The sequence below is a fragment of the Corvus brachyrhynchos genome, unplaced genomic scaffold (assembly GCF_000691975.1).
Source record: "Corvus brachyrhynchos isolate BGI_N302 unplaced genomic scaffold, ASM69197v1 scaffold258, whole genome shotgun sequence".
NCBI lineage: Eukaryota > Metazoa > Chordata > Aves > Passeriformes > Corvidae > Corvus > Corvus brachyrhynchos.
Window position 1 is genome coordinate 5,907,875 of NW_008240122.1, and position 22,110 is coordinate 5,929,984.

At 45.8% G+C, this 22,110-nt stretch overlaps 1 protein-coding gene across 5 annotated transcripts in view; it reads left to right on the forward strand.

Moving 5' to 3' along the window:
- The window catches only part of LOC103622737, a 77,517-nt gene that overhangs the window by 48,417 nt on the left and 6,990 nt on the right, over positions 1 to 22,110 (forward strand). For 2 of the 5 annotated variants that reach the window (XM_017744850.1, XM_008641727.2), the window contains one exon: positions 12,130 to 12,183. The exons of 1 other annotated variant lie outside the window; for it this stretch is intronic. In XM_017744850.1, coding sequence (XP_017600339.1) covers positions 12,130 to 12,183 — 54 coding nt within the window. Of the gene's footprint in view, positions 1 to 2,984; positions 3,061 to 12,129; positions 12,184 to 22,110 lie in introns of those variants that run through there. 2 more of the 5 variants (XM_017744849.1, XM_017744852.1) reach the window with 2 other exon arrangements.

Sequence of the window (22,110 nt, forward strand, 5' to 3'; positions counted from 1 at the left end):
AAGAGTGCAATTATGAGCACTGGAAGTGGTACTCTTGGAAAATATTTTCTAAGATTTATAGTACAACTATTTTAGTATTCTTGTATCTTTTCTTTCATAATACACCAATGTTCTATTCAAGGCTGACTGCTACAAGAAATGTGAAAGGTATTTTTGCTGTGCTAGTTCATCCCGTTTGCATTTTGCAGACTCTTACTATGGGCAGTTATGCTAAACAGCCTATGGACTCTCTCTAGAGCTGAGTGAAACGGTAAACCACAAGAGGCTGAAAAAAAATCAGATTGCTGCCTCATGATGGGGCTGCTGGTAGGGTTAGAGGTAGAAAGCAGCTGTAACTACTGCTGCCAACTGTGAGACTTGTCGCTCAGTCTGCTGTATAAAACTCTGTACTGAGTTGAGGCACTGTTTCATTTGCTTTCCAAATGCAAGTGTCCAAATAATTCAAACACCCTCAAAACTATTCATATAATGAATAAACTTGCTCTTGTTATCAACCTTTATCTGCACAGGAGATCCTAATGAACTTGGCCTTGGGACATTCTGGTCTATTTTTAATGAGTTAATCTGAGCTTTTGCCCTTCTGCAGTGTAGTGAGTAAAGGAGAACTCTTGGTCTTAGGGCATGACCATTTTCTAAGTGTGAGATGGGCCAAAATCCTGAGCTGAAAGAAGGAAACACTGAAATGATTTGTGCATTAAAATTGATGCCTGTGTTATGAACACTGGTGTTATACAGGCTCTGATACGGATCTTGCAAGCTATTGAGTTGATGGTGTATTTCCAACTGTTTGGAAAGTGGATCTTGATGCAGACAGTGGAGTGGCATGCTTGAGGGCAGCAGTTCTCCAACAAGTACTTCATGCACAGCTCTGAGGGTTGCTGTACCCTGCTAACCTGTTCAGAAGGGCAATGATCTGCTTCTGGTTTTGATGGTACCTCACTGCCCTCACACGGGAATTTTAAAAAGTTGGCAGGAGTAATGTGTATCCTGTGCTGGTACCTATGGACAAGTAGAGATGCTGAAGCTCACTAAGCTCATTGAAGTGTCCAGGGAAAAGCCCTGATTGCTGAATTGGTTGTATTCTTGCACTGGGGATGGTTCCCTGGACCAGCTCTACGCCATCTCAAGCCTTGTGCAGCTGTGAGGATGTGAATGAAGGGATGCAAAATGGTATTAGAATCTGCAAGTGCTGATCAGCAGTGCTGAAGGGAACTGTATGCCTACTTCAGAGGAAGGACAGCACGCCAGGCAGGAGATACTGGCTCCTCTGAAGTATTTGCAAGCTGTTCACATGGGTACAGGCCTAGGCCAGCCCTTTCAAAGTTGGTAGGTTGAACCCCATCCCAAGTTCTGAGTTTAAACACTCAAGCACCACCTGAGCAAGGCTCTGTGGGCTATACAGGGTTGTGCTGTGAGGCACGTGTGGGCAGGCACTGCTGCATATGGGCATGGGAGAGCATTCTCCAAGCGCAGTCATTAGTTATGTTCTACATAAATGGATTAGCTCCCTGGAGTAAGAGGCCTTTATCCTGTTAGCTGACTAGCTGCTTCAGCATGTTCCCTTGTCACTAAAGCGTAAGCAGTGTTCACTAGGGAAGAGGAGCAGGGAGACAAGTAGGTGATTGGGTGGGGAATGTGGGAACAGTTGGCTTACATCATCATTTCTCTCTGTGGTGATTAGTGTTGTTATACTCCCATTTCATGGATGTCTATTTGTAGGCAAAAAATGGTATCTTGGGTTTGTTAATCATCTTCTGGTCTCCAGTTTCTAATATAGTATTTGTTTATTTTCATGTGCTCATGCAAACACAAGAGATTTCCGAAACAGGCATAGTCATGTGAAAGGAGAATATGCTCAAATATTTTGCAGGGCAGTGCAGACATGATACGTGTGTGTGTCTTGGGAGGAGAAGGAGAGGGATTCTGTTGCCCTGTGTTCAGAGCCCAAGCAAGCCCCACAACTTGAGATGTTTGCGTCTTTGTTTAAGACGGGCTTGTTTTGGCTTTCCAAAGCTGTTTATGTAGTCAGTCCGCATTTGGCTTTTTCAAAGTTTCCCCACTGTCCATGAATCCAAGTTCTCATCTGAAGACGTGACCTTATGTGTTTTCTGCTTAAAGTTCCACTTGTAAGTGCTCCCAGCAGCACCAGATGAACCCAAAGCAAGGGTTCCCACAGAGTGATGTCCTTTGCACTCAGCTGGAGAGCGTGGGAGGCAATTCAGAGCCACCTTTTGAGGTTTCTATTGTGAAGATCCAGGCCACTGACAAATCCTTTCTTCATTTAGAGCAATGAGTATACCTCATGTTACCCTATTTTTGAGAAGCTCCTCTAAGACCAATCCTCTGGCTAAAAATCTGATGAAAAGGTACATATTCCAGGTTCTCCTCAGAGAAACCCACTGATCTCCACTGGATGTTTTCTGTGGTGGATTAGGTAGATCTTTTTAGTGTTTTATACCTCCTGAAAAGTTCCTAGTGCAAACTTCAGGGCAGGGTTTTGGGCTGACAAACAGGCATTCAGGTCCAAGAATTTTTACTTTTTAACATAAATACTTCATATGAATATCTAAAATATTCTAGTTGTGTCAAAACCAGGAAGAAATTGGCTTAAAAATCTAGACTTGAAACCGTTTTGAGCTGGTCGTTTTGGCCTATTTTTCCTTTTGCCATCCACACATACATCTATCCTTTCATGTGGCAAACCTGTGTGAGTCTCTTCTGGAAATCTGGTGTTCCACATGCTTGGCTGTTCACTTTGTGGCTGGTGTGCATGAGGCCCTGTGGCTTGCACAGAGCATTTGGAATGTCTTGTTGTTTTTTCAGTTACCCAAGGATAGTGTAAAGGCACACACTTTTGCCCCTGTGTCATCTGGGTTTGGAGCAGCCATCTGTGGATTCTCTTCCTCTCCATGTCCCTGTAACATCACAGATGACAAGAGTTGGTACCTTTCAGTGATTTTAGTATTTTTCATCTTCTTTCCCAGGGTATACATCTGTGTGACTTTCAGAGCTCTCTCTGTTATCTCCTTGCTTAAAGGGGAACTGTGTTTACTGCCTGACTTGCGTTGATGTCTTAACCCCTTCTTGGGGCACTTGGGGACAGCATCTAAACAGTAAGTGGTGGAAGAGTCTGGGGCTGCTTGTTTAAAGCCCCCAGCGCTGCCAGCTCCCACGTGCTGCAGCAGCAGTGGTGAGGGGAATGGAATAAAGCTGCAGGAGGCGGTGTGCCTTCTGCCCTAGCTCTGCCTGAAGCAAAAGTCCATGGGGAGGGAGGGCTTTGGAGCCATGTCCGAGCCAAGGCTTCAGTTAGAAGTGAGATAAACTATAGAGACATCAGATGATATGTTAGACTAGACTGGACATTCCCTGTGGACAACTTTGGAGCCAAGGCCAGGAAGGAAGGGAGGAAACAGTCATGTTGGCTGCCCTGAATTAAAAGCTTTGTAAGCTTTTTCTCAGGAGCTGCTACCATGCCTGCCAGCTGTGAAACTAGACCCCCCTGTCCCTTTGCACCCCTCCTCCCTTCACAGACTCTAGTGAGCAGGAGGGGCAAGCCCAACATTTGAACTTTGGTAACTTTGGCATGTGCAGATGAGTGATAGGGAATTAATGAATCCTGCCCTTTCTTTAGATTTTTGTTGCTCCACAGGTGCTGGAGTTTTTGGTCAGGTCTATTTCCTGCACAAATGGAGCTTTGCGTTTTTTCCAGGCCTCAAAGAAAACTCAGTGAGAGATTTGGGGTTGGCATAGAGTGAATAGATGAACCATCTGATGTACCCTGCAGATCAGCAGACTCAGACTCTGCCAGACCAGCAGGGAAAGTGGCTGCTGAGCCAGAGATGCTCCATAGAGAGTGTTCACTTCCTCCATCCCCAAATTCCAATCAAAGGGCTAGTGGTAAAAGTGCCAGGGCAAATATGGCCCACTTTATCTGTTTCTAAAGGGGCAGGGCTTCTGTACAGATCCAGAGTATATTTGGAAACTGTATGCCACAAAGGAGACAGAGGAGCAGTAGAAAACCAGTCACCTACAGACAGGCAGTCAGTCTGTTTGCTTAGACCACAACTGTGTGAGTAGGTAGCTGTATTTATGTTAGCTGTGGCTCTAGTGTGATATGCAGGGAAAACTTCAAAAAGCAGCCTGTAATTTGAATAACTTAATCTGTTCTCTGGGCCTTGGGAATAGTGGGAATTCAGATGTTCTGCCAGGTGGCAGACCTTGCTGGCCAGACTTCAGCTTACTCTCTACTGTAGCAGGCATTGACCAAGCCCAGCAGCCTGGTGCTACTCTGCAGTGATCACTTACACATCGCCTTTCTGGACTGCAGTGCAACTGGGCTGTGCTTATTTAGAGAGCAGTTACTGGTGAGACTGACTTGCTGTTCTTCCAGTTTGTATTTGCTGTAGGCTCTCACCATTTCTCTTTAGCAGTGACAGCTGAGCCCCTCCCAGAAGTGCACAAAATGAGGTGATTAAAGACACTGTGTTAAAAAGGATTTTGGTGACCACAGGAATGACTTTGTTTTGGTTTTCATGGTGCACTGTTTGCTGACTCTGTGATGCTGTGCAAGTCCTTGCAGTACATCTTTTTTTGTAAGGCCTTGCCTGGCTTTTTTTAATTTGAATTTGTTCTCAATGATCACTTAGTAATCAGTATTTCCTCTGCTGCACTGTCCAGATACACTAAGTTGTCAGTGTTTACATTTTATGGAGGCTGTGGATTTTTGGCCCTTGCTGGCAGAGGTGCTGCCTGCGTAACTGAGACTCCCGTCTTGACAGAGATGGGAGCCCTTTATGACAATGTTAAGAGACCAAATGTGCTGATGTTTTGAAGAAACTGCAGATGGACTGAGGAGAAATGTGGCAAAAAAAGCATGAATGACTAATTCAACTGAATATTAACTAGAAATAACTTTCAAAAGAGTTCAGAGGCTTTTCAGGATGTTCCACAGTATCACCACAGCTTAGTGTTTGGATGCTGGGGTTTGTTTTTGTGGCAGGGGACTGTTGGCCAAACCATTTCAGTTAGCCTGTATTTTAAAATGCTGTGAGGCTGTTTAACTTCTGATGGAGACGTCTGGAGGCTGTGACTGATGATAATTGTAATTTAAAGCTGTGGCTGAACTATAGCCTTCCTGTTGCTGTGCTGCTTCAGGGGCTGGGCAGGGAGCTTGTGTCTGTGTCTGGTACATGGATGTACTGGATAGTGGCGTTGCACGCCTGGGCCCAGACAGTGGGTGTTCCCCTAGCACAGGGCATCCCTGGTGATGCAAATGCAGAATACCCTCAGGTGACTGCTAGGAAGGCTTGGCCCCCTGGTTTGTCTGCCACTTTAAGTCGTGTGCCTGGGAGCCTGAGCCTGGATGGTGGTTAGTGTCGGCTGGAGTTGCTTCAGCTTAAAAGCAGTAAGGAGGAGCCTGTGACTTACTTTTTTTTTCTGTACAGTTTTTGTACTGAAGGGCTAAGAGATGATGCCCATGTCCTAGCAGCACTACTCAGTGCCAAGGAATTAAAAAAGCCAGTCCAAAATCAACATACAAAATAGCTTTAAAAATTTTTTACTGGTTATTCTCCTAAATAATAAATTCTCCTAATAATAAACAAATCCTCCCCAATAAATTGGGAGGGCAGACCTGGCTTTGCCCCTTGTATAAAACCCAACACTGTGTTGGCAAAAGGACAGGAACCATGGCTCTGTTCCCTTGTGTCCTGCCACGTGGGCATGAAGTACTGCTCTCCTGGGTGGAGGATTTCTCTGAAGCAGAAGACACTGGGCTGTGATGTTTAAGCCTGAAGGTGCACAGAGCTGTTGGGTTGGGAAAACACTGAAAGCTTCCACCTTGCTACTGAACTCTGGCTGGGGCCTTGCTGGGCTTTCACATCTGGCCTTTGCAAGCACTGCCTTTGGGGGTAGCCGATCCCCTTCCTTTAACTCAGCCTGTGCTCTAAAAAGGGCCTTGTTGGAATCCTCTGCTTCATCAGTAGTGTGAGGCTGCTGCTGGTTTGCCCGCATGTGCCTGCCCGCTCCGGTGGGTAGCAGCTGTGGGCCTCCCGCCCTGCGGCCCCTGGGCTGTCATGGTGCTACGGGGTGGGACGGAGGTGGCACCCGGTCAAGCAGAAGCCTGCAGCCGCAGTGTGCCGCACAATGGCCACTCTGTGCAGCCCCTGACCTCATCTGCCCACTGTGCTGCAGCTGCACCCCTGCCCTGCGCCTTAACCCTCTGCATGCTCTCCCGCCCCAGCAGTGCTGGGGCAGGGGACAGGCTCTCAGCAGCAGCTGGCTGGTGGGAAAAGCTGTTCTCCTGGCCCAAACCTGTCTCTGAGGGCTGTTTGGAAAGGAGATGGGGCAGGCCCTTTGCTCTGAAATGCCTCCCCAGGGGAGGAGGGCCATAGGGCCATGCTTCCCTGGCTGGCTCACTGTGTGTAATGGGATTGGCATCAGGCTGGAGCTCACATGTAGGCATTGCCTCTGCACCAGCATCCACTTCACTGTCCCAAGATGTGTCTTATTGCGGCCCCTTCAATCCTCTGCTTAATGGGCCATGAAGCTGCCTCCCTGCCTTGCTGTGAGGCAATTTTCTCTGTGCACATTGCATCACTGGGCATGGTTTTTCCCTTTTCATCAGCCCTCTGCTGTGACTTAGAGTGCAATTGCTCCTCACACTGTCCTGTTTCTTCTTTCAGTTCTTTTTTTATTTTTTTTGAACAAAGCAAGCAACATCATCAGTCTGCTTCTCTGTTTCTGTGCTAGCCATTCAAGCTTGGTCTGCCTTCTTGTTCCTGAAAGACTGGACAACTGGGAAGCTGTCTGGTAGGGTTAACAGCATGGAAGTAAAACAGGGGTTATAGAGCTGAGGAGGCTTTTTCTTAAAACTTGGACTGTTTAAACTTTGTAGCCTGTCAAGAGCCTTAAGATGTCAACAAGAAACAGAAGTGTCCCTACCTTTAAAGTGCACTTGTCCTGTGGAGGGTCATAAGCAAAACTAAAGAAAGGCAGACTTCTGTCCTGCTTGCTGGTCTCTGGAAAGTCTGATCTTTGAGTCAAATCACAGCACAGTTATTGAATACAGATTTTTTTTTTTAATTTTGAAATCTCTTTCATTAAGCAAGTGAAAATCCCTGCAGCATTCTTAAATTGTAACAAGCTGATTGTATATCAGTATGTAGCATTTGATGAAGTGTGTCATTAAATAATGAGTTATGTTGGGAAACTGAGAGTGCCTGTGCTCTCTTGCATGAAATAGGCTAAACTGGTCTGAAAAAAACAGTAATAGTTAAACTGCATCCAACTCTGGACAGGCCCTTAGGTTTAAAACTAATAATAAATTAGTTAAATTAGATAATAAAATTAAATAAAAGAAATTAACCACCCCCCCAAAACACTAATGGACAAAAGAATTGCTCTGTCTTGTGGAGGTAGTGAAAATGAAACTATTCTACAACCAAAAATGTATACATAAAAAGCAGATGTAAGATGAAATGTGTTTATTAATATATATGAATGTAAAATATTTTGCATTGTATGCTGGTTTAAGAGTTTGTTCAAACTCGTATACATTTGAAAATTAAGTTGTGATGCCTGTCTTTAAACTGTGCATTGACAGAGGTTTAAATACTTAGTTTTGAACTGCTGCAGCAGTGTGACATAAATTCATTCATCTTGGGGATATCACTATTCCTAGAGTGATCTTGCATTCAGAATGCCTGTATTTTGATTGTTAATATATATTATAGTCATCTGGATGGTGCAGTTTGTATAGAATAGTTCTATGGTAGCTTTTGTGCATGCAGGCATTCACCATTTCCTTCTGGGTGAGTTCAGAACTGCTCAAGTCAGTGTTAGAGGACTTGGAGTACTGCTGCTTAAGCAGTTGGAGATACTTGCTGAAGCGAGGCTGGACTGGAGAGCTGTGCTCAAAGAGAAGCAGGGCTGGTGGCTCATCTCTGCTCTAACTGGGGGTATTTTGATGTGGCAGTGATGTGCAGCAAAGCCACGTGTGTGGCTGATCAGGGGTTCATTACCACATTTCATTTGGTGAATATGTGACTCTATTATTTCCAGTCCTTGCAACTTCCTTTTGAATCCAGGCCCAGGACTGAGAGAGTCTCTGGGTTATGAGCAGGAGGTGAGATTGGTGGGCGGGTTCTTGGGCTGAACTGATGCTGCTGCTTTCTGGAGGATTAACCCTGGAATGTTTCAATTCAGCTTTGCTTTTAGAGTGAGGCATAACTGTTGTGTCCTCAAAAAGGCTTTAACATTTCCTTAGTCATGTCATTTCCTCCTTTTAGTAGAAGTCACAGTAGATAGCAAAATAAACTTCCCTTCATGCAAATAATAGTGCTCCTAAGCTGTATGTTTCAGCTCTGATGCCAGCAGTTCTGTCAGAGACCAGCAGGAAAGACTTTTTAATTGAAATAGGGACACTGCCTCTTTTTCTTGCATTCAATTTTCTGCAGGTGGAAGAAAGTTTTGGAAACTATACCCTATGGTTTTATTCTCAGCTCTGCTACTAATATCCTCCATGACCTTTGAGAAATCTCTGCTCTGCTCATTGTCATAACTCCCAGAAAATAGCTCAAGGAAATAAAAGTGCACTTTTACATTGGTCTAGTAGTTAGGAATGATCCCAGAGTTACTAAACTGAATATGTCACCTTCCTTATAGGCCATTTCCCCTGCTTTAGGCAACTGCAAGTCATGTAGCCAAATAAATGTTATTTCAGCTCTGCCTTGTATCTGTGTAAATAGGAGTTAACGAGTTGCTGCATCTCGTGGTTGGCTTGTGACGTGGAGGTCTCCAGAGGGAGGATGAGGAGAGGCTGCCGTGGAAAGTCCCTGGCTGTTGCTAGGCATCACTGCATTTTAGCTTCCCTGTCCGAAAGTCTGCACTCAGGTTTGGCAAGGAAAGGGAAAGCTGAGGGATGGAAAACCATTCAAAGATGGCTTGACTTACTTTTTGTAAAGCATGGCTTTACTGTGCTGGGTGCAGAAAGCGTGTGGCTGCTAGTGAGGTGGAAGCAATTTGATTAAATAGAATAGCATTTGATAACTGGCCTTCCATGTATTCATTCTCAGCTTGCAGGATCATGTGGCTGGCTTGCTCTCTCTCTCTCTCCCTCTCTCTGTTTTGGACCTTACTATGATGTGGGACCTGAAAGCTCTGAGAGTGCAGCACAAGTGGTCTTGCTCTGCTTTCAGTCTAAGTGGAAATAAGAGAACCTAGCAGTTCCAGAGAGCTTCCCATGCTGAGGTTTATGGTCCAGTTTAACACCCTGTGGATGAGGGGATGTCATGTTTTTATTTCTCTACTAAGTCCATCAAGAGGAACGCCAGGAACAAAAAGGAAGCACAAGAGGAACAAAAATTGTTATGTAGGGTATCTTGGTCTTGCTGCACAATGAAATCTTTGCAAACCGCAGCAGTAGAGTAAATAGTGGTAAGATTCTCATATAATTAAAGCTTATCACAACAGCATCACTAAAAATCACTTCTGTTTTCTGCCAGAAGAGTAGGACTTGGGATACAGTTGAGCACTTGAATTTCTCTTGGAAGAGTTTGGCTGGTTGTCCATCTACCTACAAGCCTTTCATTCAGTCTTTGGTGTCATCTTGTAATTTCTGTCTCTGTTGCTCCTCCCTATATATTTTAATAGAAGGCCAGGATGGGTAAATGTCTTGCTGCCTCTGCTGATTATAGTGGGGAAATAATGTCTTTTGTTGTGCCCTGATGAAGTCATGGGGGTCCCGTGGGTGTGACCATGCTAGGCATTTTTCATCCTGCTGGACTGTACTGGAAGGTGTTGTACTTGCTCCTTGGCCAACAGAGCTCTGTTTTTCCCCTTTCAGCAGAGGATTCAGTGGTGCTACTGAGACAGTAGAATTTTGTGTCACAGCCTCACTTTATCCTGGGGGTTCAGCCAAGTACCACTAAAAAGCTCAGCTTTACAGCAGCCTGGAGAAGCTGAGGTTCTCACCCGAAGTCATGCAGCTTGTGGTCGAGTGGGATGCTGCAGGATAAGTTCTGCTCTAACAGCATTCTTCCCCTAAGGGATGGGGCTCAAAATCACAAGTCCTGATTCTCACTTCCATTGCTCAACCTGACTGTGTCTCGCACATTTTATCCCACCAGTGGGCTTGTGGCTTGAGGAGACCACAACTTTGCAAGACCTCACAGCTCCTCACTTTGCCCTTCCCTGCACCCTGGGTTTTGTGAGCCCTACCAAGGTCTCCTTCCTTCACTGTCTTTTTCACTGTGTGGTTGTGGGGGTCTCAAGAAAGGCAATGACCTCACAGTAAATACCAGCCTTACAGTAGCTGCCTTGCAGCCTGCCTGGGAATCAAGTCCTGCAATACTTTATAGGAATTCCCAGAGGATTACTTGTTCAGTTGGACAGCCTTGGGCTGGGCTAGTTCAGTTCAGCAGTTCCTTTTGTTGCTCCTGCCTGGTTAGTGCAAAGACTGGTAGGGTCCTTTTAGGTTAGAAACCTTGGAGCTGTGCTGCCAGGTCAGACCTGGGGACAGAGCAATCCAGCATGGCTCCTGTTGAGCCCTTTGAATAATGGAGACAACAATAGGATTCACCTGCTAAAGGATTAACAGTAAAAGCTCGAAATCCTTGCAGCACCTCCCTTCTTCCCCATGCAGGCTTGGATAATGAAATATGCTGTCCTTGAGCCCCAAACTACTCATGTGAAAGTTTCAGAGTGGGGTGCGAGTGTGCCAAGTTCTGGATTTTAGATCAAAGAGGCTGATGTGTGTAGAAATGCTGGGTGGATCGCTAACTCCCTCTCCAAGTTTTGGATAGTAATGTGGATTGGGACTGCAAAGACGTGCTTATGGGATGTAGAGTGACAGAGGGCGGTGGAGGAATGGGACTTCTTCCCACCTCCCAGCAGTACTTTCTACTGGAAAAATAATAAATACTTTCACCTAAGTGCTGACTTCAATTTTGGGGTGGTGCTTTTTCTTCTGAATTTTTTTGGAGGTTGTTTGTATGTTTGGATTTTTTAAGCTTTTTGAGTTTCCGAGGCTCCCTGTACTGAGTTGCTTTTGTCTTGCTTTGTGCTAGAGAAAGCAGAAAGACAACAAACAAAGAGAGAAAATAGAAAAGTCTCGCTATTTACCACTCATATTGGTAAAATGGTGGGATGTCTTTCTACACTCTTTAGGAACTTCATCTGAAAAACACTTCAGTTGCTTTGCAAAAGCATGTGAGTGTGGGGAGTGTTTTCCCATACTTCACACAGCTTTCCAACTGGAGAAGTGTTAAAAACAGGAGCTGGGAAAATATTTTCTTTCTTTCAAAAGCTGATGGAGAAGTTTCTTCCTGACATGCCTCCCTCACCAGGTTTTTCAGTATGAAAAATGTAATTGAAGTAATTTTTAAAATGGAGGAACTGTTCTCTTGAAGCCTTGTTTTTCCACTTGGGAGTTGTTTTGTGACAATTTTTTGAGGGGAAAGAATGATTTTATTCATTCTCCAGCTTTCAAAACACTGCCTCAAAACTGGGATAGAGCTTCAACTCACCCGTTTATTTCTGTAATTTCCCAGAATAATTGCTGGTTCGAGTATATCCTGTTTGCTAAATTGTGTGGTTCACGTTATGACAACTTTAATGACTCTTGCAGTATATGGCAAAGAGATTTAGGACTGCAGGCAGGTGCCTTTACCTTGTTTTTTTAAAATTCTGAATAAATAAGCATAATGAAAATATCTGTTAAATAATGGGAACATCCACATTTACATGAAATAGTCTATTTTCTCCTTTGTAAAGGAAGATAAATTCACCTGCTTCAGGGCAAAGTCTAACCAGTAATTGACGGAAATTAAGAAGAAACTTCCTTTCAGGCAGTTGTTCCATCTCTTTCCTTGTGAAATCTCTTGTATATTCTTTCAAAACCCAGGGTATCAGCCCCTGCCAGAGGACTCTGTGCAGGCTGTGTGAGACAGTCTCAGATTAGGATGATTACTTGCTGTCCGCCTTTGGTAATTCTTAATCTTTCATATCTCACTTAACCATCCATCCATCTTGTTTTAATGAAATGTTGATGAAAAGAGACTCCTTACAATATCCCTCTTTCTATTCCTTCATGGTATTTCTACTAATCCCTGGATTCTACTTCTCTTTCAGAAGATGCTGCTCAAGAAGAATTGTGGAGCGAAGACTAGAGTAATTAAAATTCGTGTAAGTTGCTCTTTTCCGGTGCGGTTCCTTTGTCTTTCCACATATTCCTAATGTGGTGATTCTCACTGAACATCTGTGTCCAGAAGATGATTTCTGGAGATTTCCTGTGGCTTGATCAGCTGCATTACAAAAGTTGCTACTGTGGAGTATAGAATGTAGTTGCAATTTAGGTTAGGTGCTGACAAGGCTCATAATACAGGGTCTTTTCCATTTTGGAGACTGTGGTTTTAAAGCTTCCTTGGAGTAAAAGCCTACATCCCATGCTATGAGCTCATACAGCATAGCTGTCCTGTAGGGTGTCATCTGGATCCTTCTTGACCAAGTGGTGTCTGGTAGGGGTGAGAGGCCTGGTAAAAAGCTGGGGAAACAGGACTATACCTGCATGGTGCACTGGTGTTTGCAGAACCAGATGGGATATGGGACTGGATGATGGCAGATAAGAGCTGCATTGCTCAGATGGCTTTTTAGCTGGGATGATGCTGCAGTGTCCCGAGCATCTCCGTGCTTAACAGCCTGCATCCCTATCAGGTGTGCTCAGGTCTCATCCTTGTAGATTTTTGCCTGCACCTCTGAGAGTTTTGTCTTTAGCAGCCTGTTCCCTGACTCATCAGCCAACCCCTGCGTCCTTTGTGGGTACCTTGCCTTTCTTTTGGTCAATGCTGTATGGTGCTGTGAGAGATGCATCCTGGGCTGAATCAAAAAGAAATGTGACAAGTAGGTTGAGGGAGGTGATTCTTCCCCTCTACTCTGCTCTGGGGAGATCCCACCTGGAGTGCTGCATCCAGCTCTGGAGTCCCCGACAGAAGAAAGACATGGAACTGTTGGAGTAAGTCCAGAGGAAGGCCATGGAGTTGTTAAGAGGCCTGGAGCACCTTCCCTACAAAGACAGGCTGAGAAAGCAGGGGCTGCTCTGCCTGGAGAAGATAAGGCTCCTAGGAGACCTTAAATCACCTTCCAGTACCTAAAGGGGGCTACAGGTGAGCTGGAGAGGGACTTTTCACAAGGATGTGTAGTGCTGGAACAAGGGGGAATGGCTTTAAGCTGAAGGACAGTAGATTTAGATTAGACTTTGTGAAGAAATTCTTTACAGTGAGGGTGATGGATGCACTGGAACAGATTGCCCAGAGAAATTGTGGCTTCCCCATCTCTGGAAGAAGAATTGTGGCCAGGTTGGATGGGGCTCTGAGCAACTTGGTCTAGTGGAAGGTGTCCCTGTCATGGCAGAGGGTTGGAACTGGATGATCTTGAAGGTCCCTTCCAACGCAAAACATTCTATGATTCTGTTTGCTTGTGACCTTACATGTTGTCACCAAAGCAGGTGTACCTCCCCCCATGATCCTCCATGTTTGTGATACACAGGCAAAAAAAGATTAGGGTGAAGAAAACAAACATCCTTCATGATAAAGCTGCTATTTTCACTGCAGTATTTTTATGGCCTTGCAAGAGGGATGAATGACAGACCTGGATCCTTTCAAGGTTTTTACCTTGCCCAGCGGGCAGTACGAATGATGCCTTTGTGCACCCAGAAGCTGTTGATAAGCACGCTGTTGGATGCCCTTGCCCATCACTGCTCTGGAAATGAATTTGGTATCTGAGAGGAGGAGGAGCAGGTAGAGCTGGCTAGAGCCTTGTGCAGAGCTGGGGGTGGTATTTTTCTGACTTCTCGTATGCCTTCTGCCAGGGCTCTTCAATCCTGTCTCCAGCAGCCCCACAGGGACCCGGTACTTCTGATTGCACAATTAATCCTGATTTCTTATGTGCTCTCATGTGCTTCTGCCTGGATTGTTTTCAGTATAGCTGTGTCCTCCTGTGCCCCATGAGCTCTTCCCAGACTGTGCCTGTCCTTCAGACCTACCAGCTGTCTAATCCTGCTGCAATGTTTTAGCACATCTTGTTTATCACCTTCCTTTATGCCTGCCCCGTGCTCTTTCACTGGGTTTTTTCTGGGTGTCTGTCCCCAGACACCAGCTATTTCCAGTGGTGCTTGATGATGGTTCTCCAGTCCCTTGGGTTTCAGTGATGCCTCACTGAGGTGGTTTCCTGACATCTTAAGCTCATTATTGTGGCTTACTATTGTGCCCCTGGAGAATCTGAAAGGAGAATTATCCCTTTGCTCCTTAAGCCCACATCAGCTTGCACTAAAATAAACAGCAGAAACTGAGAGCACGCTTTTCTGACAGGTGGCACAAAATCCACTCTTCTCTGGCCAGCTTTGCCAAGCTGGGACAGTGCCTCTCCACCTGAGGCACTCGTGGCTTCCATGGTAATAGCATATGATACTTCACAGCCTCTTGCTGGTCTGTTGTGGTGGCAGAGCTGTTAAGTAAAGGTGCATTTTTGCTTCCATTTTTCAAGTGATTGTAAGTGCCCACTTTTTTGTAACCAGCTGAGAAAGGAGGCAGCAGGTCCCTGGCAGAACTCTTTGCTGAAGTGCCTCAGCTCTGGAAGCAGCTGAGAGAGGTCAATACTTCTGAAAGACAGTGCCGTGCTCTCATCATATAAAGGGAAACCTCAATCCAGCCAGCAGGGCATTCTTGGCATGGTGTTCCTTCTCAGTGTTGCCCAGCAGCAGAACAAGAGGTAACGGGCACAAGTCGAAATGTAAGATATTCAGGTTGCCCAGAGAAATTGTGGAATCTGTCCATGGAGAGAGTCAAAATGTGCCAGGATGCAGTCCTGGGCAACAAGCTCCTGCTGACCCTGCTCAGAGGAGGGGGTTTGAACTCAGCTATCTCTAGAGGTGCCTGCCAACCTCAGCCCTTCTGTGATTTCTGGGTCTTGTCGAACATTCAGTAATGGAGTCAGAGCACACCAGGGACCTAAGTTCTCTTGGAAGGGCTATTCTGAGGGCCTATTGAATGTGGCCTTCTGCCAAGAGTGATAGCAGGAGGCAAAGCGAGAGGCTTGGCCCTCTGTTGCTGAGGGTCTGGTGGCACAGGTTCATTGTTGGACCTGTCTATTGTGGTGAGGGTAGAAGAAATGAAGACAGATCTCATAGTGATGGGTTGATGAGCTGTTACAGGAGGAACCAAGCAGCTGTCTGCATGTCTGAACAGGAAACATCACCATGTGAACCACTTTGTTTGTGTCACTGTAGCACTGATGCACAAGTGTTCCTGTTTCAGATCAGGTAGTCTCTTTCTGAACTGAGATGCCACAGATAGCCAGACAGCGTGCAGCTGGATGAAGATGTAGTGAGTGAACTGATCTGAGGAACAGGCAGGATATCTAACAGCTTGTGCCAGGGATTTGAAGGAAGGATCCTTGCTTTATCCCTTCAGTTTTCCTGCTGCTGAATAACTCATAGGAGAAGGGATTGTTCTTATTCTGTCTTGTGTGAGGACAACGATGACAGTGACCGTCTAATATCATCAATGAAGCATTTTCATCTTGTTCTTGCTGAGATCAGTGTCTCGTGGTTGTGAGATGATGTCTGCTTTTAAAAAAACTTTTCCTCCTGGCTGTTGCTTTGGTTGGGTTGACATCTTGGGGCTTTGCTGGCATGTCAGGGTGCAAGGTGTTGTGCTCTCATGCATCATTACAGCTATGCCTTCCTCCCTCTTCTGCTGGAGGAGTCTCCCATGGGAAGGTGAGATGGAGGGGCAGTGTCTTTGCCCTTTGGCATGGAAACACAGCTACAGCCTTTGGAAATGTTTGTGGTCCTTGGGAGTCTTTCTTAAGCAGGTGACCTGGGTTGGGTTTTGCTGCTGTTTTAACACTTAGGTGTCACCTTGCTGTTGTTTCCTGTATTTAAGTTTCCCATGGGCCAGCTTGGGTGGTGATCAGCTACAGCCTTTCCACTCACTCAGTGGTTCTTTAGTGGGATGATGGATAGTGATGTGACTAGTTTAAGAACCTAGACAGATTATGGGAGAGAGATTAATAACCTTTTCTAACATGCAGCAGCTTAGTCAGTTTGGAATGTTTTCAGGAATAGCAGCTGTGAGAGGTGGCAGCCTACAGTGAAGAGCAAATAATATTAAGAAAAGAAAAAAAAAATCTTGCTTCTCTTCCCACCCAATAAAGGATAATGGAACAGAAGAATCAGCCCCTGTGGGCAGGTGAGCAGAGATAAATTAGAGGTGACAGCATGTACATGAACTATGGATTTGTACATAATAGCTACACGTAGCAAAGCACATGTCACTGCAAGGTCAGGGGCAGGCGTTGGCCTATGTGGGTGTTGCACGTGAGGTGGGCAGTGTGAGTGTGCAGTCCTGGTCACTGGTGCCCCAAAGTGTCAGCCAGTGCCATGTCTGTAACTGGAAGCAAGACACTGGAAGTGGGAGAGGGGCACATGCGTGTGTGAGTATTTTACTGTCTAGAGTGTGTTTGCGGGGTGAAGTGGGTGTTGCAATGGAGATGCTTCCTTGGCGCTGGAAGGAGGATGACCGTGACCATGTGCTCGTGGGGTGTAACTGCCTCTGCCCTAGGCCAGGCTTGGCCAGCTCTGAATGCAGAGACCTGTCTTCCAGTGTGTCTGTATACCACCAGTCTTCAATTCTCCAGGCCATTTTGGGATGAGGGTTAAAAGTCTGTAATTTATTCCTGTTTTTGTTCTTCCTTCACAAACTTCTACATGCAATCTCGGAATGGGATTAGTGGAGCTGAGCTTTTCTTAAGAGCAGTAGGTAACCCAGGGGCTTACCAGTTGTGTCTCAAGGATCTTTTGGGGCTGGCAGAAAGGAAGGAAGGATTTCAAGGCCAATCTGATAACCTGGCTGATCAGAGAGATGTTTTCTGCTATGTAAAAATAAGAATTTTAAATTGGAACATAAACCTCTTGTGCTCTTGCCTTGATCTTATCAATGTTGAGAACGCCCTCTGCTTGGACAGGGGCCAGATCCCTCGAATGACTTCCCTGTCTCTTATCTCTTACTCTACATCCTAAAAGGCCACTGCAGAAACATGCTGGCTTTTCTTCTCCTAAAACAAGGGACCTTTTCAGTGTGGAGCTGAGCAGGAGATGTGTTGGCCAGAACCTCCTGGGCAGATGCCTGAGCTATTAACAAATGCAAGGCATACCAGGTGACAGAGCAATATTGGTGCAAACCTCTGGTTCTGGCTGCACAGCACAAAGTAAAGATTTCTAAAAAGCCAGAAGGTTCTGTGTGTATATGCATGTATATAAAATACAGATGTTGCCCCTTCCATCACAGGCTCCCAAGGAGCTGTGCAAGCATTTAGCATTGGATGCATATAAATACACAGATAAATACCATGACTACAATTTCAGAGTGAGTTATACTGAGAAACCAGCAGAAAGTGTGACTCACCTGAAGAAGGACAGGGTGAGGAGAACTTCAAGCTGTGTTCCTGGAGCTGTGTCCTTATTCATACCATATCATGAGTATAAACAGCTCGGGCATCTCAGGCAGCAGAAATCCCAAACTGCAGCTTGCTAACAGTTTCCCAAACCTTCCTGGTTGTTTTCAGTATGTGACTGAGTGTCTAAACCTGACCCTGACCTTAGAATCAACAAGAGAGACTCACCTCCTTGGCCAGTCACAACCTTGGATTACTTGCTGCTCAGAAGCCCCTCATGGAGATTTTGGCATTCCAGTTCCCCAAGTGGTGTCTTGTCTGCAGCTGATGGGCATGCCTCTGCTGAGCAAAGTGGAGAAGGGCCTCTGCTAAGTGGGAGCATGAACATCCCTTTGGGTATCCTACAATCCTCCCAGCCCAGCCACTGAACTTCCTGCTGCAGATGATAGTTGAATAATTCCTAACAAAAGACTTTTTCCAGAGTTTGCTCAGTGTGGGGAAGGGTCCAGTGTAGCCGAGGGGGGAATGCCTCTGTCTGTTTAGAAACGATTCCAAATATCTGGCTTTTACTGGATTTCATGGCAAAGGCTAGCCAGCCTTTAGCCTGCCTACAGCAGTAAAAATGGGACTGTCATGTCTCTCTTCTGTTTCCTTAAGGACAAGAACTTTTATTGCTTCCTGCTTTTCATAAATTCCTGCCATGTATGCCCTCACACCTGTTGAATCATGTAAGTGCCCACAGAATAGACTTTGTGAAATAGCCGAGAGCTCTGTAATCCACTCAGCATCATGAAAGTAGCGAGTGGCTGGTGAGTGAGGAGGCTGACTTCCTATTTTCAGTGCTGTTCTTGCCTTGTGGTCTGGTGTGGGTTGTGGGTCTGGTTTAAGAATAGGGGGAGGTGGGGAGTGGTGGAAAGGAGGTGCAGCCCAGTTGCTCCTGGGACAGCCTTGTGTGTCAGTGGCGGCTATGGCTAGTGGCACTGTGGTTCAAGGGACTGGAAAGTGGCAAGGCATGTTTCACAGAGAGAGGGTCAGATTTAATGATTTCTGGGTCATACCTGGGTGATGGAGCAGAGAGAGAGATGTAGGGGATGGCACAGGGTGACAGAGAGCCACTGTTCTCTGCTAGAGCTTAAAGTCCAAGATGGCTGATTAGGCACATCTATTCACTGCATCCAGGCCCACTGCAGTGGTTCCCGGCTCCCTTTTGTTTGCTGTTTCTTGGCTGTGGGAACCTGGCACCTCCCAGTCCCTAGAGCTGTAATCCTCTTTTCCCACACACCTCTCCCATAATACACCCACTTCCTGTGCTTGGCTTCCACAGCTGGGGCGGTTTGTCCAGGGGCAAGCACACTATGTCAGCATGTGTTCGCAGCCTGCTCATGCCAGGCTAATTAATCCTCACTTTGCAGGTTTAATTTGTGTACCCTTCAAGTTGAAAGCAGCGTGCTGCTCTGTGCCAGCCTGCCTGGCCAGAGGGAATCTGCTTGCCCTGGCCTCATGCAAACTGGAAGCTGCACATGCCCAAGTACACACCACGTGCCGGCTCTGGGAAGCATGGTACCTGGGGTTCCTGGCCCCAAGGGAGGAGGACTGAGATGCAGCTGGTGTGATCTCTCTGAGAGGAGGGTGTTCCTGCTACACAGCAAGAGCTGGAACGGGGAGGGTGGAGAGGAAGGAAAGGATGAGGTAGTGTCACTTGTATACAGACCAAAACTAAGGACTCAGATGCACTTGGAGATTTAGGGCCAGATTGTGCCTTGTCTGCGTCTGTGTTTGTTTGGAGCTACTCTTGTGCCTGCCTCTCCTCCTGCTCAGGCATATGCAGACCCTGTAGTAGTTGCAGGAACTGCAGGAATCCAGGAACCACAGGCAATTCCTTATTACAAGGTAAAAAGTGGGTGCAAGACACAGCTCACTAGTAGGGAAACATGGGTTCATTCACTTGTTCTTAAGAGATTTGTTTTGCCTTCAGAGCATGACCTTTACTGGGATCCTGGAGTGACGAGTTCCCCAGCTTGGCCAGGGAGCACCAACAGACTGCCCCTCTGAATGACCCATCTGTCCCTTTTATTCGTGCAGCCTCTTTCCTTCAGGTTGTCAGGCAGGCAGAATCAAAGCTTGCAGTCAGCTTTGTCAAAAACGCATCTAAAGATGTGTGAAAGAGGGAAGAAGAAAGGCCTATCCTGCTGGTGCCAGCAGGGACCCATAGCTGAAACTGGCTGTTTCTGCTTTTGGGCAAGTGACCAACAAGCATCTGCTAGGCCCTTTGAAGTACCTTCCAAAAAGGTTCAGTGTTGTCTGTCTGGTGGCACCTCTGTAAGTCTGGTAGTTGCCACCTGACAACTCTGCACACACATTTGCAAATGTTTGATATTTTTAAAATTTTTTTTTAACCTTTCTAAGAGGAATGGGGATGTGTTTGTAAACCACTGAACTGCTCTTTGCAATGGGGTGGTATAGAAGGACATAGGTGTTAGGCAGCCTTATGTTGGTGATGGAAGACAGGTCTTTCAGTCTTTTAGGGGAGGGTAATGAAAAGCGTAAGAAAACTGTGCTAACTGCAAAGTTTTGGGTTCCTTGTCAGAACAACATTTGGAGATGGCCTTTTCTTGGAAAAGAAAGGAACAGAGTAGTCATAAAATGGAGTTCTGTCATGGTCTATCTTTTAACTATTCCTTGAAATAAAATTCTCTATGAACCTGGGGGTGGAGGACAGACTTTCAGGAGGCAAGGAGTTTGCCTGTGAAAAGTTACTCTTTGAGCTGCTCCAGGTCTGTGACTGGAATAAAGTGTCAGAGGCCCTATCGGAGTTAATGAATAAGCAGTTAAATGTGAATTGTTGCTCCACTGGAGGAGCTGGTCCTGTTTGCCAGCGACTACTTCTTGAAAACTGCCTGAAGCAAGACTGTAAATGAAAAGAAATCACCTCTCATCAGAAGGCTGAAACACCTAGAAGTTAATTAGTTCATCCTGGCTGCCTGGCTGTGGTGTACTGTCGTGACTTAACCCCATGATGAAGTTGCTAACTTGCTACCCCCGTGGGATGGGGGAGAGAGTTGGGAGGGTAAATGTGAGATAGCTTGTGGGGAGAGATAAAGACAGGTTAATAGGGAAAGCAAAAACTGTGCAAGCAAGCAAAGCAGAACAGGGAATTCATTCACCGCTTTCCCTGGGCAGGTAGGTGTTCAGCCATCTCCAGGAAAGGAGGGCTGCATCATGGTTACTTGGGAAGGCAAAACAACAGCTTATGCCATCATATGGTATGGAAAAGTCCTTTGTCCAGTTTGAGTCAGATGTCCTGGCTGTTCCCTTCCCAACTTCTCATGCCCTTCCAAACCTTCTCACTGTCATGGCATGAGAGGCTGAGAAGTCCTTAACTTAGTATAAACATTGCTTAACAGACTGATATTTTTAGTTATTGCTGTCAGCATTATTCTCATCCTAAATCTAAACCTTCAAACAGGATACAGCAGCTACTAGGAAGAAAATCAATTTTATCCCAGCAGAAACCAGAACATGTAGGTACTATGCATTGGAGAAACTGAGGCAGAGATAATGGGAAGTGGCCTGGTCAGAGCCATGTTTGGAATTACAGATGTACCTAGGAGCAGGTGTGTGGGTCCCCTTCCCTTGCTCACTGCTGATGGCTTCATATATCAAAGGTGAAGTGTGAAGAAGTTTCTTTTCTAACACTTAGCAGGGGTGAGAGGAAGGAGGACAAAGTGGAGTTGAATCAGTGTACCTGTAAATGTTCCTCTGTGGAGTCTGACAGCCTTTACTTTTTCTGTGTGCTCTCTGAACATTGGTGCTACCTCTGGCTCTGCCCACTCCACGGCAAGGCAGCTGTCTCACAAACAGGCAGCATCTCAGGCAGGAATCTGTCCTTGCCAAAGCTATTCTGGGGATTTATTCCTTTCCACACAGGGTGGTGGTGGGAATCGGATGCGCCTTTACAACTTGCAATTACATGGTGCCTTTCATCCCTAAGGACTTTTAACAAGTGAGTCTACAGACTGCAAAGGGATCATTCACCCACCACTGGAAGGCAGCATCCTTTAAAAGGAGCTCAGCAGCATTTCCCAACCACTGGGGGCCAAGAGTAGGAAAGAAGGGACTCCTGTGCTGGATTGGCCTTGAGTAGGGGTGAGTTGGCAGAGTGCACAAGCTGATCTGGTTTTGAATCTCACCAGGATACTAGGGCTCTTAAGAAAGAGGACCAAAGAGTCCTCTTAATTTTCCATCACCCTTAGCACACCACTCTCTTCGGAGACATTGTTGTGTTGGGTAACTGCATTCCCCCCCTCCTGAGGGCATTGTAATTTCCACAACTGAAAGCTCACTTGGACCTGTGCTCACTTTGGCTTTGTCCAAAGAGGAGAATCATGATTCTGTGGAATCATGACACCAAAATTATGTTACAGTCTGCATTTGGGATATTTTCCCAGACTTCATAGAAGTAAGGGACTTGTTTCTAGGAGGAATATGGCTTCGTATTAATAGATTTAGCTTTACATGTTTATCTTCTTCCTGTGTACTCTTTCCTTGCTGAAATACACAATTATGTTACAGATGGGTTTATGGAACAGTTGTGCATTTGTCTGTTTTCTGAGAGCTGCTAATATGATTGAAATCAGCATTTCTGCTGAGATGTTTACTCTT